The sequence below is a fragment of the Phyllobates terribilis genome, unplaced genomic scaffold (genome assembly GCF_046119375.1).
Source record: "Phyllobates terribilis strain yellow unplaced genomic scaffold, ASM4611937v1 Scaffold_1__5_contigs__length_1240528914, whole genome shotgun sequence".
NCBI classification, from domain to species: Eukaryota; Metazoa; Chordata; class Amphibia; order Anura; family Dendrobatidae; genus Phyllobates; species Phyllobates terribilis.
Window position 1 is genome coordinate 1,090,880,486 of NW_027362761.1, and position 19,719 is coordinate 1,090,900,204.

The 19,719-nt window shown below is 43.6% G+C and overlaps 1 protein-coding gene across 5 annotated transcripts in view; it reads left to right on the forward strand.

Moving 5' to 3' along the window:
- The window catches only part of ATP8A1 (ATPase phospholipid transporting 8A1), a 250,232-nt gene that overhangs the window by 58,029 nt on the left and 172,484 nt on the right, over positions 1-19,719 (forward strand). For all 5 annotated transcript variants that reach the window (XM_073645564.1, XM_073645562.1, XM_073645563.1 and 2 more), the window contains exon 6: positions 15,512-15,557. In XM_073645564.1, the coding sequence (XP_073501665.1) occupies positions 15,512-15,557 (46 nt within the window). The remainder of the gene's footprint in view (positions 1-15,511; positions 15,558-19,719) is intronic.

Consider the following 19,719-nt stretch of genomic DNA (forward strand, 5'->3'; position numbering starts at 1 on the left):
AAAAACGCAGGTATCAGGTTTTGCTGCGTTTTTAGTGAAAAAAGCATGTACAGCAGGATGTGAAACCCATTCTTGTGATTTTCCCAAGTTTACCATCTTGTCTTGGTCACCTGAGATGGCAGTTAAGATTAATACAGTTTAATTAAATTAGTGATGTGTGCAAAGTAAACATTGGACGGCCAAGGTGTGAAATTGAGCAATACCTGAGCAACTCAATGGCCTACCAAATTGTGAAAGAGTCCTATAAACTCAATGCTCTTCCAATGTCTTGGGTAAACTATTCCCAACCAGTTCACTTCTCCCTGCTGTTACATATGTAATGTGTATTTTTTTCATGAACATAATGTCTTGCATTGATGACCTATGTTCATGCTGCTGTGGTTCAAGTAACTTTGATCCTGAAAAACGTAGGAAAACCTGCTTTTTGTAAGCAGTTCTTTACTGCCAAGAGAGCAGGTTTTGACTGCAGGTAAAAACTCAGCAAAAATGCAACATGTGAACATAGTCTAACAGGGTCTGGTTATTCAGGGTCCATGCTAGGGATATTTTCACTGTACACACAGGCAGGGCCGGCGTTAGGGGTAGGCAGACAAGGCATCTGCCTAGGGCTCCCACTCTCCCAGGGGCCCCCAGCCAGTGGCGTGCCGCTAATAGTGGAACACCACGTGGCAGCTACGGGGCCCATGAGTCAGCGGGGGCCGATTCCAGCGCCACCCCCCTCCCATGCATTGCGTATTCAACTATATCGGCATCATAGATGTCGGTACAGTTGAAAGCATTGATGGAAGAGAGAGCGTCATGTGACGCTCCCTCTCCCATCATTCCCTCTCTGCTTCCGTCGCAGCGGCGCGATGATGTCATCTCATCGCGCGCCGGACAGTGGAGCTGCTGAAACGCTCTGCAGAGACCGGAGGAACTAGGAGAGGCAAGTATGTATTTATTTATTTTTTACATCAGTGAGTAAATGGTGGCCATAATACTGCAGGACTATGGGCCTGCATTATACTAAATGGGGGCATATGGGGCTACATTATACTATATGGGGCATATGGATCTGCATTATACTATATGGGGGCATATGATCTGCATTATACTATATGGGGGCATATTGAGCTGCATTATACTGTATGAGGGCATGTGGAGCTGCATTATACTATATGGGTGCATGTGGAGTTGCATTATACTATATGGGAGCATATGGAGCTGCATTATACTGTATGGGGGCATATGGAGCTGCATCTATAATATAATCGGCTAAGCGTCCCTCTGTATGAAGCCTCGATAGACTGCGCATGTGCGTAGACACTGAACGCATACCGTGATCTCCGGTGCCATACTTAGATACTTACCTGACCGGGAGGAGCATTGCCGCAGCGCCTCTCTTCTGGCCGGAGACCGGGGGCGGAGTGAAGGCGTCGGAATCGGCACATGCACATAGCGTTATCCGGCGCCATTTTACTGAAGACCCACAGTGTGTCTTCAGCAAAATGGCGCCGGACAGCGCAGTGCTCCGGCGCCACACTCCTCCCCCGGCGGAAGAGGACACAGCAGCGCTGGAGCACAGGCAAGAAAGGGGAGTATAAATGTTTATTTTTTTTGAATGTTTGCAGAGGATACCATGCATACCAGGATTAGGGGGATGAGGGGTACCATGCATACCAGGATTGGGGCCTGCATTATACCCTATGGAGCTGCATTATGCTATATGGGGGCATATGGAGCTGCATTATGCTATATGGGGGCATATGCAGCTGCATTATACTGTATGGGGGCATATCGAGCTGCATTATACTGTATGGGGGTATATGGAGCTGCATTATACTGTATGGGGGCATATGGGGCTGCATTATACTATATGGGGACATATGGGGCTACATTATATGATATGGGCATGCATTATACTAGATGGGGGCTACAATATACTATATGGGGGCTATATTATATTACATGGGCCTGCATAATACTCTATGGGGGCTGCATTATATTATATGGGGGCTACATTATACTGTATGGGGGGTGGTTGCATTATACTATATGGGGCTACATTATATTACAGTTGTGCTCAAAAGTTTACATACCCCAGCTTAATTTTTGCTTTCTTGGCCTTGTTTCTGAGAATATGAATGCTAACAAAAAACTTTTTCTCCACTCATGGTTATTGGTTGTGTGAAGCCATTTATTGTCAAACTACTGTGTTTTCTCTTTTTAAATCTTGATGACAGCCAAAAACATCCAAATGACCCTGATCAAAAGTTTACATACCCCAGTTCTTAATACCGTGTATTGCCCCCTCTAACATCAATGACAGCTTGAAGTCTTTTGTGGTAGTTGTGGATGAGGTTCTTTATTTTCTCAGATGGTAAAGCATTCTTCTTGGCAAAAAGCCTCCAGTTCCTGTAAATTCCTGGGCTGTCTAGCATGATATTGAGGTCAGGAGACTGAGATACCCACTCCAGAACCTTCACTTTGTTCTGATGTAGCCAATGACAGGTTGACTTGGCGGCCTTGTGTTTTGGATTGTTATCATGTTGGAACGTCCAAGTAGGTCCCATGCACAGCTTCCGGGCTGATGAGTGCAAATTTGCCTCCAGTATTTGCTGATAACGTGCTGCATTCATCTTTCCTTCAACTTTCACCAAGTTTCCTGTGCCTTTGTAGCTCACACGTCCCCAAAACATCAGCGATCCATCTCCGTGTTTTCCTGTAGGAATGGTGTTCCTTTCATCATAGGCCTTGTTGACCTCTCTCCAAATGTAACGTTTATGGTTGTGGCCAAAAAGTTAAATTTTGGTGTTATCACTCCAAATGTCCTTGTTCCAGAAGTTTTGAGCCTTGTCTCCATGCTGTTTGGCGTGTTGTAGGCGAGATACTTTGTGGCATTTGTGCATTATTGTCTTTCTTCTGGCGACTCGACGATGCCGCTCATTTTTCTTCAAGTGCCTCCTTATTGTGCATCAACTACCTTTTCCCGTAGATCCGTTGACAATTGTTTTGCTTTCCCCATGACTCACAATCCAGAAACATCAGTGGCTGGATGAAAGATGCTAGAGTCTGTCTGTCTGGATCCCAGAAACTCACTCAGCTTTTATGCACACACACTGATTACAAGCAAACAGGTCACAGGTGAGGATGTTACCTTTAGTAGTCATTCTAACCCATGTGTGTCAAATTCTGTGCATGTTATCAGGCCAAAATCACCAGGGTATGTGAACTTTTGGATGTTTTTTGTTGTCATTAAGATTTAAAAAGAGAAAACACAGTAGTTTGACAACAAATGGCTTCACCCAACCAATAACCATGAGTGGAACTTGCAGAACTGTGAAATAAACCAAACTATTTCCTCATTTCCCTTAATAGGAATACTTAAATCTCAAGGCCCACAAGGTCTTTTATCTAGCTTGTATACATATTTGCTATCAACAGGTTTAGATCGTATTCCTTTGCCAGCAAAAAACAAATGGAGACTTCTAATTCCGAATATGGGGGAGGAGGAATGGGATGAAATTTTGGAATCTCCGTCATTTGTCTCTCCATCTGTTAATAATAAGATGATTCAGCTTTATATTATTCATCAGTAGTGTTGAGCATTCCGATAGCGCGAATATCGGCCGATACCCGATATTTCAGTATCGGAATTCCGATACTTTTACAATATCGAATACCGGAATCGGAAGTTCCCATAATGCCTGCGCTCTGCAGTGTCTCTGAAGGATGACAAGCTGAATGGCAGCGCTCAGCTGTGATCCAGCCTGTCATCAGAATGCCATCCCAGCGTGAGAGAATTCTCCTGATTGTTTAAAAGCCGGCGGGCGGTAAAAAGCCGCCGGCTTTTAAACAATCACACAGCCCCATACTGCTTCCCCCCAGCGTCCCATCCCGATCCTCCGCTCCCCTCGCCACCTCCCATCCCGATCGTAAGTTAGGACCGGGCGGGGAGCGCAGCACCAAGGAGCGGGGAGCGAAGGACTCGGGCGGGGAAGCCGGCAGTGAAAAGACTTCACCGCCGGCTTTCCCGTTCTGTGCTGCGCTTTCCCGCCGGTTATTTCAAATGAACAGCTGAGGTATCAGGTGATGCTGATCAGCTGTTCATTTGAAGTCGCCGCGGTGCCCTCGGAGGGTTCATGTGAGTTCATGCTTTACTGCATTGCATGAACTCACATGAACTTTCCCACGGTCGCACAGGTCAGCCTCACCTCCCAGACCCGTCATGATTAGTGTGTGTGGGTGTCTGTGCGATGTGTGCGGGTGTGCGCGGTGTCTGTGCGATGTCTGCGGGTGTGCGCGGTGTCTGTGCGATGTCTGCCGGTGTCTGCGTGCAGGCAAACATAGGCTGATGTGACACTACTACTCCCATCGGCCTATGTCTGTCCCCCGTCCACTCGTGCCAGTAGGATCAGCTCGATGGGAGCAGTAGTTCCCATCAGCCTGATCCTGCTATTTAAACTGCCCCATGGTCCCCAATAAATTTTAAATACATGTCATTGGTGGCCAGTGGTTACCTACAATAAATTACTTTATACATTACCTGTCCCCGCCGATCGCCACCTAAAATAAAGTAAAAAATAAAAAACTACACCTATACTCACCTAGACACCTAATTCCCCGAAGCCATCGATCTCTTGTAATAAAATCTAAAATAATAAACCACAACCTTATCCTTACCCCTCCGTAGTAGTCCACGAGTGTCCCACGAAGATCTCCAGTTCAGAGCAGCCACATAGAATGTGACCGCTCTGAACCGCTGCCGCCGCTAGAATGATGGGGCCGTAAAGCAGCCCCGTCACTGCATAAGCGGGTTCGCCGGAGTTCAGGCAGCGCTGCTCCGGTTAGCTGCTTTACGGCCCTGCTGTACCGTGAGAAATTCCCACGGTACAGCAGTGCCGTAAAGGAGGTCTCTGGAGCTGCGCTGCCTGAATGCACTCCAGTGACCTCAGTCAGTGGCTCCCGCTGCCGGGAGCGGACGTGTTCCCGGCAGCTTGAGCTTACAGCAGCCATGCACAGCTGTCACCATCTCCAGATGTGACAGCTGTGCATGGGAGATCAGTGCAGGAACGTGGACAGGTAACTATTTTTTTTTTAGTAAACTAAGAATTAAATAAAATGGTGTGTTTTATTTCAAATAAATTATTTTTTTCTGGCTGTAGTGTGTGTTTTTTATTTTTAACACTTTGTAGGTTAGTAATGGGGGTGTCTTATAGACGCCCAACATTACTAACCTGGGCTTCATGGCAGCTGGCGCTGACATGAACCCCACCACTATTACCCCCTGCCACCGCACCAGGGCAGCGTGGAAGAGCGAGGCTAAGTGCCAGAATTGGCGCATCCTATGGATGCGCCATTTCTGGGGCGGCTGATGGCTGGTGTTTCTAGCCTGGGAGGGGGCCAATATTCATGGCACCCTTCCTGGGCTATTAATATCAGCCCCCAGCTGTCTGCCTAGCCTTTGCTAGCTATTAAAATAGGGGGGACCCCACATCATTTTTTGGGGGGGTCTCCCATTTTAATAGCTAGTAAAAGCTAGGTATTCAGCTGGGGGCTGATATTAGTAGCCTGGGAAGCTCCGTGGGTATTACCCCCTTCCCAGGCTTCAAACATCTGTCCCAGCCATCTGCTTAACCTCCGCTAGAGACTAAAATTATGGGGAACCCCACGCCAATTTTTTTTTATAAATCCTTTACACTAAATGACAAGTACAGTAAGCAACACTGTCACTGTACTTCATATATATGTGACTGACGTGTTTCTATCTAATCTATGTGTGATTCTCTATTCTTTCTATTCTAAATTGTCGGGTACCGCTGCTGAATTGCCGGCCGGCTTTTTTAAAGAGACGATGCATGAAAACACTAATATTTTTTTTTAATAAATCCTTTACACTAAATGACAAGTACAGTAAGCAACACTGTCACTGTACTTCATATATATGTGACGGACATGTTTCTATCTATCTAATCTATGTGTGGTGCTCTATTCTTTCTGTTGTAAATTGTCGGGTACCGGTGTATGCCGCTGCTGAATTGCCGGCTTTTCGCATAATACATTCTACATTATTCTTAGTTGTTTTCCTTCATGTAGAATTAACCTACAAGGAAAGAAAGGGTTTATTTTCATTCCGATATTTGTGTCCCATTGACTTGCATTGGTTTCCGGTATCGGAATCGGCGATATCCGATACTTTTTGGGTATCGGTCCGATACGATATTTCCTGATATCGGAAGGTATCGCTCAACACTATTCATCAGTCATATTTTACACCCCACAGACTATATCAAATGGGACGTTCCTCTAATTCAGAATGTCTACATTGTCATACCATAGATACTGACTTTGTCCTTTTAATTTGCTGCTCCATTATTAGGTCCTTCTGGCAAGAAGTTACCTCCCTATTATCCTCTTTAATATCGATTCCAATTCCATGTGATCCCCTGATTTGCCTTTTTGGGGTAATGGAGGATGATGCCTGGGGCCATCACATTAAGATTTTTTTTGAGAGAGACCTTGTTTTTAGCCAGGAAATTATTGGCTCTGAGATGGTTGGGTAACACACAGCCAACGTTGCGTTCCTGGATTGCTCTGGTTAACTCAGTAATTCCATTTGAAAAGATTATATACCAAAATAGAGGCTGTCCATTAAAATTCTCCAAAATATGGGACTATTGGAATTCTTCACATCTTACAATCTCTATTTAGGAGAATGGTTTGAGCTTGAAAGTAACTATACAGGAGATGTGTGTATGAATAGTAAATCATGTGTTACAAGCGACAAATGTAACTTACGGAGGCAGACATCTAGATTAGTGTTGAGCGAGTATGTTCTGTTCCGAGTATGCTCGGGCCGAGCTCCGAGTATTTATAGCTGCTCGGTGATATGGTTGAATCGCTCCCGTGTGCATGATTTGCAACTGTTTGACAACTTTATTACATGTGATGAATGTGTAAGAAATAGACATTCCTCACATGTAATAAAACTGTCAAACAGTTGCAAATCATGCACACGGGAGCGATTCAACCATATCACCGAGCAGCTATAAATACTCGGAGCTCGGCCCGAGCATACTCGGCGAAAGGGTTAACAGAACATACTCGCTCAACACTAATCTAGATCCTTATACATTATGTTGTGAGATATTTTAAGCATGGAAAAGACAGCACAAGTTTGATAAGTTGTGGTTAAGAGTTTGGGTTGTATCCTAATGAGGAAAATATCCTATTTTTTTTTCCATCTTTTTCTCTGCATATAATTTCAGAAGATGTGACATTCCTAAGACAAGGAAACTATATATATGTATGTGGTAACACATTTGACATGTTTACTTAGATATACAGTACAGACCAAAAGTTTGGACACACCTCATTTAAAGATTTTTCTGTATTTTCATGACTATGAAAATTGTACATTCACACTGAAGGCATCAAAACTATGAATTAACACGTGTGGAATTATATACTTAACAAAAAAGTGTGAAACAACTGAAAACATGTCTTATATTCTAGGTTCTTCAAAGTAGCCACCTTTTGCTTTGATGACTGCTTTGCACACTCTTGGCATTCTCTTGATGAGCTTCAAGAGGTAGTCACCGGAAATGGTTTTCACTTCACAGGTGTGCCCTGTCAGGTTTAATAAGTGGGATTTCTTGCTTTATAAATGGGGTTGGGACCATCAGTTGTGTTGTGCAGAAGTCAGGTGGATACACAGCTGATAGTCCTACTGAATAGACTGTTAGAATTTGTATTATGGCAAGAAAAAAGCAGCTAAGTAAAGAAAAACGAGTGGCCATCATTACTTTAAGAAATAAAGGTCAGTCAGTCCGAAAAATTGGGCAAACTTTGAAAGTGTCCCCAAGTGCAGTTGCAAAAACCATCAAGCGCTACAAAGAAACTGGCTCACATAAGGACCGCCCCAGGAAAGGAAGACCAAGAGTCACCTCTGCTTCTGAGGATAAGTTTATCCGAGTCACCAGCCTCAGAAATGCAGGTTAACAGCAGCTCAGATTAGAGACCAGGTCAATGCTGCACAGAGTTCTAGCAGCAGACACATCTCTTCAACAACTGTTAAGAGGAGACTTTGTGCAGCAGGCCTTCATGGTAAAATAGCTGCTAGGAAACCACTGCTAAGGACAGGCAACAAGCAGAAGAGACTTGTTTGGGCTAAAGAACACAAGGAATGGACTTTAGACCAGTGGAAATCTGTGCTTTGGTCTGATGAGTCCAAATTTGAGATCTTTGGTTCCAACCACCGTGTCTTTGTGCGACGCAGAAAAGGTGAACGGATGGACTCTACATGCCTGGTTCCCACCGTGAAGCATGGAGGAGGAGGTGTGATGGTGTGGGGGGGCTTTGCTGGTGACACTGTTGGGGATTTATTCAAAATTGAAGGCATACTGAACCAGCATGGCTACCACAGCATCTTGCAGCGGCATGCTATTCCATCCGGTTTACGTTTAGTTGGACCATCATTTATTTTTCAACAGGACAATGACCCCAAACACACCTGCAGGCTGTGTAAGGGCTATTTGACCAAGAAGGAGAGTGATGGGGTGCTACGCCAGATGACCTGGCCTCCACAGTCACCAGACCTGAACCCAACCGAGATGGTTTGGGGTGAGCTGGACCGCAGAGTGAAGGCAAAAGGGCCAACAAGTGCTATCATCTCTGGGAACTCCTTCAAGATTGTTGGAAGACCATTTCCGGTGACTACCTCTTTAAGCTCATCAAGAGAATGCCAAGAGCGTGCAAAGCAGTCATCAAAGCAAAAGGTGGCTACTTTGAAGAACCTAGAATATAAGACATATTTTCAGTTGTTTCACACTTTTTTGTTAAGTATATAATTCCACATGTGTTAATTCATAGTTTTGATGCCTTCAGTGTGAATGTACAATTTTCTTAGTCATGAAAATACAGAAATCTCTTTAAATGAGGTGTGTCCAAACTTTTGGTCTGTACTGTACGTCAAGAAAAACATATCCATGTCGATATGCTATATTTAGATGTTTTCCGATACCAAATACAATGTATAATTGTTTATAAAATTGTTTAATAAACAGATCAAGTTTAAAAAAAAAAAAAATGAATGGAGAAAAAGTTTTTTTTGTTATCATTCCTATTGTCTGAAACCAGGCCAGGAAAGCAAAAATTCTGCCGGGGTATGTAAACTTTTGAGTACAACTGTATATGGGCCTGCATTATACAGTATGGGGGGCTGCATTATATTACATGAGCAATCATTATACTAGATGGGGCTACATTATATTATATGGGCATGCATTATACTAGATGGGGGGCTGCAATATAGTATATGGGACTACATTATATGTGCATGCATTATAATAGATAGGGAGGCTGCATTATACTATATGGGGCTACATTATATTATATGGGCATGCATTATACTATATGGGGGCTACATTTTATTATATGGAGCTGGATTATACTGTATGGGGGCTACATTATACTATATGTAGGCTGCATTATACGCTGTGGGGGCGGCACTATATGCTATCAAGGAATATAGGCTGTGTATTATACTGTATGTACTATATGGGGGCTGCATTATACTGTATGGAGGACTATGGGGGGGCCAATTATTGTGTATGGAGGACTATGGGGGTGCATTATTATATGGAGGACTTTGGGGGTGCGTTAAATTATATGGAGGACTATGGGGTGCATTATATTATATGGAGGACTATGGGGTGCATTATATTATATGGAGGACTATGGGGTGCATTATGCTAAACGAGCACAATGCTGCCTATTCATCGAGTGATTGGCTTGTTTATACCCGAACACAAATCCTTGTTCTCAGCAGCACATCGCCGGTGTAGACTGCAGATGTGCTGCCGATAACATGATGCTGTATGGGGACAGATTGATCTACTAGTGATTTGTTCTGTCCCTATCACTCTTCCTCAGCCGGTGTAAAGAGGCCGGGAAACCAGCACCGAACGACTTCAATATTGTCCATCATGGCCGTTTAATGGCCTGAACTCAGCGCATGTAAATATAACCGAAATGTTTGTGTGATGGTGCAATATGTCAGCATTGGGGGCCCCACTTTAAACTTTTTCCTAGGACCCCACTTTGTCTAAAACAGGCCCTGCACACAGGACCCCTTTTTTAGACCACAGGAATTTATCGGTATACATTTGCCTTTTTTTATTTTTACTTTATGGAAAAAAAGCATATGCTATATTTGGCTGACTACCAGGGGGAAAAAAATTTCATCACCCTTTTTTATTTTGTTTTTTGTATGGAAGCCTATGGATGACCCGTCACTGTATGGTAAGCGGCTCAATACATGAGGCCTGTATGTTCGCCCATATGCCTGGTCATCTGTAAAGCCGGTTGTGGTCCCAAAGCTTCTGTTATTTCCAGTCAGTATCACATAGACCCTTTTTATTATCTCTCTCCTTCCTGCATGGTACTCATTGTGATGTTTTGATGTCATGTCCTGGAATTTTCCTTATTGTAGATCGATGCTCATTACATGTAGATGTGTGATGTAGCCGGCACTTGTCCATTATCTCCTCTTGGGCTTGGGCAGCCTCCGTGCAGCCGTTCTGTGATGATTATTGGCCTGTATTACTTCCAGATGCTTCCTACGTGCTCCTCACATAATCAGTTCATGATGAGTCACACTTTGCCGTTTGCCGCCAGGTTGGCCAGTCCGTTTGTGCGTGAACATAGCACAGTTTGTTTAGACGATGACCTTCCAATTATTGTATGGATTTTTGTGGAGTTGCATCTCACTGACAGGAGAAGGATCTCTCCTACCAACCTTGGTTATTGATTATTTAGAGATGTATATGTAAGATTGTGTCTTGTGGCAGGTTGCAGTCGTCTGACCAAAGGAACTGAGGAATTAGGTGTCCCTCACCATTGTAACATTGCCTGTGGACATAGACATGGAGGGAGAAAAAGAAAAAGCTCCTCTGTCCCCAGAGTCCCGGTTGGCGACTAAAATTTGTTGCCAATGTGAACAAAATTTTTGATTCCTAAATATCTGGACTTTGGAGCCAATGTGAAGTTAAAAAAAAAAAAAAAAAAAAACTTTTCAAGATTAGACAAATCTAGTTACCTTTTTCCCCCCTGAAACAAATGTCCGTTATTTGTGTCTGGTATCGCGACTCAGTTCCATTGAAGTCGAAGAGCTGAGAGTTTGGTAGAAAGTTGCCAATTTTGTCTAATATCCTGGACAACCAATCACTTTATGCCTGGAGCAGTGCTACGTAGACATATTAGATGTGATGTCCACTATTTAGATGTTAGTGACCTATTGGATCATTATTAGATCAAGGAGGTCAAACGCCGGCATCCCACTGATAGTTGCAGCCGAACAGATGTACAGTCGTGGCTAAAAGTTTTGAGACGGCCAGAAATTAGATTTTTCACAAAGTTTGCTGCTGGATACCTAAGGTCCTGCAATGCCCTGCACATGAGGAAAGAGACCTAGTGAATAAGAAAAACTATACTACATTTCTAATTGGAGGTATTTGCTAATATTCTTATTTTTACTACACCGGCTACTACATATTGGGATATGTTCTTGGAGATGTGAATAGCCCTTCAAGTTAACTTTCATTGCAAGGAATGACTGTGCGATTTTTTTGTGACTCTTCATAACAATCTAGGGTTAATGCCAATTGACGCTTTAAAAAAGTAAAATGGCAAACTTTGTTGAAACCCAAATTTTTGTTAGTCTCAAAAGTTTTGGAAATGACTGAGTATGGAGCTGGACTGTGTAGTGGCCCTTCTCAGGTACAACAGTGCAGTAGGTTTCTGGCTCTCACTGAAACCTGGATCCAGCAGTCTGACACCACCGCCGCTGCAGCTCTCTCCTATGGTGGCCTACATTTCTCTCATACCCCGCCACCTGACAACAGATCAGGTGGAGGTGTTGGTCTGCTTCTTTCAACAAAATGTACTTTTCAGGTTATCCCCCCTGTACCCTCCCTTATCTTCCCGTCCTTTGAGGCCCACACAGTCAGACTCTGCCGGCCCTTCTCCCTGCGAGTGGCGGTTGTCTATCGCCCCCCAGGTGCCCCCCGTCAATTCCTGGATCACTTTGCTGCCTGGCTTACAAATTTTCTATCCTGCGACATCCCCACGATAATCATGGGAGACTTTAACATCCCAATTGGCGATCCTCTTTCCCCATCTGCCACGCATCTTTTATCATTAACCTCCTCCTTCGGCCTTTCACAGCTTGCTAATTCTCCTACACATGAGGACGGGAACACATTGGACCTGATCTTCTCCCGGCTTTGCTCAGTACATGACTTTACTAACTCTCCCCTTCCACTCTCTGACCATAATCTTCTTTCATTCTCTGTCAAGAACTGTGACTCTACTCAAGACACTCCCACCGTCCACACTTATAGAAATTTACGCGCCATTAACACCCAGAAATTTATAAAAAGGTTGCAATCATCATTGGCCCCAATCTCCTCCCTCTCATGTCCCGACTCTGCATTGAAGCATTATAACAAAATAATGCTATGCGCCCTGGATGAAGCCGCACCTCCTACACAAAGAACAATTCGGCATAGACGGCGACAACCCTGGCACACACCTCAAACACGTCTTCTCCAGAGGTACTCCAGGTGCGCTGAACGGCTGTGGAGAAAATCAAATCTGCCCGAAGATTTCCTCCACTATAAATTTATGCTGAAAACATATAACTCTGCCCTTCACCTCTCCAAACAAACCTACTTTAACAACCTCATCATCTCACTTTCCAATAATCCTAAACGACTCTTTGACACGTTTCATTCTCTCCTCAATCAAACAGCGCAGGCCCCGACCACCGACCTCAGCGCTGACGATCTGGCTAACTATTTCAAAGAAAAAATTGACCATATCCGACAGGAAATTTTCTCCCAATCCCCAAATGTTATGCATGCTCCCCCCCGCCACATTGTATCTTGCTCATTTTCTGACTTCGAACCAGTCACGGAAGATGAAGTGATCAGGCTCCTTGCATCTTCTCGCCCTACCACCTGCACCAGCGACCCTATTCCCTCACATCTCCTTCAGTCCCTTGCTCCAGCTGTCACCTCTCACCTAACTAAAATTTTCAACCTTTCCCTCTCATCTGGTATCTTTCCCTCTTCTTTTAAACACGCCAGCATACATCCATTACTTAAAAAACCATCCCTCGACCAGAACTGCACGGCCAACTACAGACCTGTTTCCAATCTTCCCTTTATCTCTAAACTCCTGGAACGCCTGGTCCACTCCCGTCTAATCCGCTATCTCTCAGACAACTCTCTTCTTGACCCTTTACAATCTGGTTTCCGCTCTTTACATTCTACTGAAACTGCCCTCACTAAAGTCTCTAATGATCTACTAACAGCTAAATCCAATGGTCACTACTCCCTGCTGATTCTCCTGGATCTCTCTGCAGCATTCGACACTGTGGATCATCAGCTCCTCCTCACTATGCTCCGCACTATTGGCCTCAAGGACACGGTTCTCTCCTGGTTCTCCTCTTATCTCTCTGACCGCTCCTTCTCTGTGTCTTTTGCCGGCTCCTCCTCCTCCCTACTTCCTCTTACTGTCGGGGTTCCTCAAGGATCAGTCCTAGGCCCCCTTCTTTTCTCCTTATACACCGCTCCTATTGGACAAACAATCAGTAGATTCGGTTTTCAGTACCATCTCTATGCTGATGACACCCAATTATACACCTCTGCTCCGGACATCACCCCTGCATTACTACAAAAGACCAGTGATTGTCTTTCTGCTGTGTCTAACATTATGTCCTCCCTCTACCTAAAACTGAATCTGTCAAAAACTGAACTACTCGTCTTTCCTCCCTCCATTAATCTACCTGTGCCCGATATTGCCATCTCCGTTTGTGGCTCAACCATTACTCCCCAGCTACAAGCCCGCTGTCTTGGGGTCATTTTTGATTCAGATCTTTCTTTCACTCCTCACATCAAATCACTCGCTCGTTCATGTCATCTACACCTCAAAAACATCTCAAGAATCAGGACTTTTCTCACCTTTGACTCGGCAAAAACTCTTACTGTCGCTCTTATTCATTCTCGTCTTGACTATTGCAACGCTCTACTAATCGGTCTCCCTCTTACTAAACTCTCCCCTCTCCAATCCGTCCTGAACGCAGCAGCCAGGATCATATTCCTCGCCAACCGCTACTCGGATGCCTCTTCCCTGTGCCAGTCATTGCATTGGTTGCCCATCCAATATAGAGTTCGTTTTAAACTTATCACGCTTACCCACAAAGCGCTCCATGCTTCAGTACCCCCCTACATCTCCTCCCTTGTCTCAGTCTACCACCCTACACGTGCCCTCCGTTCTGCAAATGACTTGAAACTAAAATCCTCCATAATCCGAACTTCCCACTCCCGTCTCCAAGATTTCTCGCGTGCTGCGCCAATTCTCTGGAATGCACTACCCAGGACAGTTCGATTAATTCCCAATACCCACAGTTTCAAGCGAACCCTAAAAACACATTTCTTTAGACTGGCGTATCACCTAAACACACTGTGTCCATCCCAGCTTTCCCCCATATTAAAATCTTCTTCAACTTCGGGTTCAAACCAACCATGCACATAAAAGCCTCTGTCAGGACTGCACACATACTGGCTGGCGACCAGTCCATGTATTATTATTTATCCTATTCAGTATATCAAGGCTGCATTATACAATATATGTACTTTTTACCTTTTGTGTCTCCCCCACTTCCTCATAGACTGTAAGCTCGCGAGCAGGGCCCTCACTCCGTTCGATATGAGATATGCTTATTCTGTATTGTCTGTATAAGTCCCCCCTAAAATTTGTAAAGTGCTGCGGAATATGTTGGCGCTATAAAAATAAACTATTATTAACTATTAGGAGGTGAGATGCAGCACCTGAAAATGGCCTCTACGCAGTGTACATATCAGCCCTGTTACTGCTCCATACTCTGTACATCTGGCTGAAGCTGCCAGCGTCTGACCCCATTTATCCGATATTGATGACCTATCCCGTAGGGTTGGCCGTCAGTATCGAAGTAGTGGGACAACCATTTTCAAGAGTATTTGTCACCAGATTTAATTATGAACTTAATACAATAAGAAATAGAACTGTTAGACCTGATGAGGCTGTTGTAATTACTTTGAAAATTCATGTCCGAATGGCTGTATTATCCCTTTTGAAAGTTTTCCCATCTAATTTTAAAAGGAATCTGTCAGTAAGATCAACCTCTATCCCCCTCCCCCTTCCTTCCTGCCCTCCAAACTGCATATGTGGGCATGCAGGTCTGTGAAATGAAAGATCCCTTTATGCCTTCCATGCCTTGCTGCATTCCAGAGAAATTTGTGTTGTAATTCATATGCAAATGAGGTGTTAAGTGCTCGGGGCGTGACAGAGCACTTAACTAACCTTTGCCTCCTGAGGTTGTTTCTCTGCTCAGCACTTGCCTCTTAAGCTTGATTGATGGCTTTAATGCAAGAAATGTCTCTGTTATCAGATCTTCTATCATTAATTGCATAATTTTTGTGTTTTACAGAAGCGACACAAAGCTGACAATGTTGTAAACAAGAAAATCACCCAAGGTAAGTTCTGGAGTATTATTTTTCTTTTTTTAGTTGGATCAGATATATTGTATATCATTGTACCAGAGTTTTGTGGCCAGTTTTTTAATGAGGAAGCACAAAACGACAGTTCAAATTTAGCATGGCAACTTGTAGGGGATGTAGCCCTAATAATAATCATACTTTTAGTGTCTAAATCCTTTGCCACATTACTACAGAAATTGTTCTTTATTCAAATATGCTAATGAGGCTTTTGGTGCACCCTGGGTGTGGCTAAGCCGTTCAATGCACCTTCCCACCTACATGCTTTACATCTGTCACCATCCCCCTATAAAGGCAGTGCTGCCGATGAAGGAACAAGGGAGAGGAGATGGAGGCAAGTAAGTAGAAATGTACACTCAGCTGTTTGGCTACACCCAGTGTGTACTGAGCATGTTTTTAGCATGTTTCAATAAAGAACAATTTCTGGCAAACTCAGCCAAGGACTTAGAAATGAATGGTGCACATTTTATTAAGACTCTGTGCCCTACAAGGTGTTGTGCTTGGTTTGAACAGTCATTTTGTGTGACAGACTCCCTTTAAAGACGTACATGCTTTAGCTGCAATACCGCGTACGTTTTACGAAGACTCCATGTTCCCGGAGTGTCTCTGAGGATAGCCTAATCCTCCATTCTCCTCACACAATCACACACAGTGCCTGCTCAGATACAGAATGGGTTTCCATAATGAGATACAATAATGGAGATCCCTAGCACAGAAATACATGGATCAATGGGAAGGGTTTGGTTTTGTGCAATATTTCACATCTTCTACTTTTACTTTCACTTTGATGGGTTCACTTTCGAGTTTCTGCCTTGCCTGCAGTTCGGCTGACTAATAATTGCTCTGCTTAATGCTTATACACAAATTGCTGCTATTAATGGGGTATCTCACATAATTGGTCATATATCATTTGTTGTGACAGGTTGATGGCTTCAAGTGAATATCAACTCGTATACCATTTCATTATTTTTTTTAAATAGTTGTAGAATGTTTTCCTGAGAAATGTCCTTATTTATCTTTATAGAAATCGGAGCTCCCCATTCCCTGCATGTTCATCATTTTAAGGGCTCACATTCTGGCTCCCTGCAGCAGCCACTAGAGAGAGCATAAGAGCTTTCTGCATACTGTTTGTACACTGTAATCCATAAGAAACCAGTATGCAGGAAACGTCACAGCTCCCTCTAGTGGTGGCATCAGGCTGCCAGAATGTAAGGTTTCAAGTCTGTAGAGCTATGTATCAGGAAAGCAGAGTTCTGACTGACCATAATCACATTTTGTAAAACTAATTAACACAGAATGCTAAAGGGAACCTGTCACCATAAAAACTCTACTAACTTGCTAATATGGGGTAAATCTGCAGGGTAATAGCATTGCTAACCTGCCCGCACTTAGCCGAATGCTGAGGGGAGAAAATTAACTTTATACCCCCTGCAGCATTCCGGTTTCAATCAAGAGGGCGGCGTGGGTTCAGTCTGTAACTGCGCCCCTGGCACTGACTGACAGCAGGCCCCAGTGCAGAGCGAATATTAGTCAGGACCGGGGGCAACCCCAATAAAGGGTGTGTGTGTGTGTGTATAGATATAGATAGATGTATATAGAGAGAGATATGGATATATGTAGAGATCTCTCTATATATCTATGTACAGTGGGTAAAATAAGTATTTGATACACTGCCGATTTAGAAAGCTTTCCCACCTACAAAGGAGAGTTCTGTAATTTTTATCTTAGGTACACTTCACCTGTGAGAGACAGAATCTAAAAATAAACTGAAAATGATTTTTACTTTATTAAATTGCATTTTATTGCATGAAATAAGTATTTGATCACCTACCAAGCAGCAAGAATTCTGTCTCTCACAGACCTGTTAGTTTTTCTTTAAGAAGCCCTCCTACCCTGCACTCATTACCTGTATTAATTGCACCTGTTTGAAATCGTTACCTCTATAAAATACACCTGTCCACACACTCAATCACACTCCAACCTCTCCACCATGGCCAAGACCAAATAGCTGTCTAAGGACAACAGGGACAAAATTGTAGACCTGCACAAGGCTGGGATGAGCTACAGGACAATAGGCTAGCAGCTTGTTGCGAAGGCAACAACTATTGACGCGATGATTAGAAAATGGAAGCAACACAAGAATACTGTCAATCTTCCTCGATTTGGGGCCCCATGCAGGATCTCACCTTGTGGGGTAAGCATGATTCTGAGAAAGGTCAGGAATCAGCCCAGAACTACACAGGTGGATCTGGTCAATGATCTGAAGAGAGCTGGGACCACAGTCTCAAACATTAACGTTAGTAACACACTACGCCGTCATGGATTAAAATCCTGCAGGGCACGCAAGGTCCCCCTGCTCACGCCAGCACACGTCCAGGCCCTTTTGAAGTTCACCAATGACCATCTGGATGATCCACAAGAGGAGGCATGGGAGAAGGTCATGTGGTCAGATGAGACCAAAATAGAACTTTTTCATATCCCCTCCACTCACCATATTTGGAGGAAAAAAAAGGCGGAATACAACTTCAAGAACACCGTCCCAACCATGAAGCATGGTGGGGGAAACATATTTTGGGGGTGATTTTCTGCAAAGGTGACAAGACGACTGCAACGTATTGAAGGGAGGATGGATGGGGTCAGGTATCGTGAGATTTTGGCCAACAGCTTCCTTCTCTCAGTAAGTAAGCACATTGAAGATGGGTCGTGGCTGGGTCTTCCAGCATGACAATGACCCGAAACACACAGCCAAGGATACTAAAGAGTGGCTCCATAAGAAGCATTTCAAGGTCCTGGAGTGGCCTAGCCAGTCTCCAGACATGAACCCAATAGAAAATCTTTGGAGGGAGCTGAAACTCAATGTTGCCGAGCAGAAGCCCCGAAACCTGAAAGATCTGGAGAAGATCTGTATGGAGATGTGGGCCAAAATCCCTGCTGCAGTGTGTGCAAACTTGGTCAAGAATTACAGGAAATGTCTGACCTCTGTAATTGCAAACAAAGGTTTCTGTACCAAATATTAAGTTCTGTTTTTCTATTGTATCAAATACTTATTTCATACAATAAAATGCTATTTAATTATTTAAGAACCATACAATGTGACAGTTGAAGTGTATCTATGATAAAGATTACAGACCTCTCCGTTCTTTGTAGGTGGGAAAACTTGCAAAATCGGCAGTGTATCAAATACTTATTACCCACTGTATATATAGATCTATACATTGTTTATATATGTCTCCCTCCATCTATGTGTATATACACACACACACACACACACACACACACACACGTGAAAAAGTGTTTGTCCCCTTCCTGATTTCCTTTTGCATGTTTGTCACACATAAATGTTTCAGATCACCAAACAAATCTAAATATTAGACAAAGATAACACAAGTAAACACAAAATGCAGTTTTAAAATTAATGTCTTTATTATTAAGGGAAAAAGAAATCCAAACCTACAGGGCCCTGTGTGAAAGTGATTGCCCCCACCCCCCCTTCCTTAATACATAAATTAACTGTTGTTTATCACATCTTTGAGAAGCTCAGTTCAATTTCCCTAGCCACACACAGGCCTGATTACTGTCACCCCTGTTTTCAATCAAGAAATCACTTAAATAGGACCTGCCTGACAAAGTGAAGACCAAAAGATCCTCAAAAGCTAGACATCATGCTGCGATCCAAAGAAATTCAGGAGCAAATGAGAAACAAAGTAATTGAGATCTATCAGTCTGGAAAAGGTTATAAAGGCATTTCTAAAGGACTTGGGACTCCAGCAAACCACAGAAAGAGCCATTATCCTCAAATGGCGAAAACATGGTATAGTGGTGAACCTTCCCAGCAGTGGCCAGCCGACCAAAATTACCCCAGGAGCACAGTGACTACTCATCCAAGAGGTCACAAAAGACCCCACCACAACATCCAAAGAAGTTAAGGTCAGTGTTCATGACTCCACCATAAGAAAGAGACTGGGTAAAATTGGCATGCATGGCAAAGCTCCAAGATGAAAACCACTGCTGAGCAATAAGAACATAAAGGCTCTTCTGAGTTTTGCAAGAAAACATCTTTATGATCGATCGCCAAGACTTTCGGGAGAATACTCTGTGGACTGACGAGACAAAAGTTGAAATTTTTGGAAGGTGTATGTCC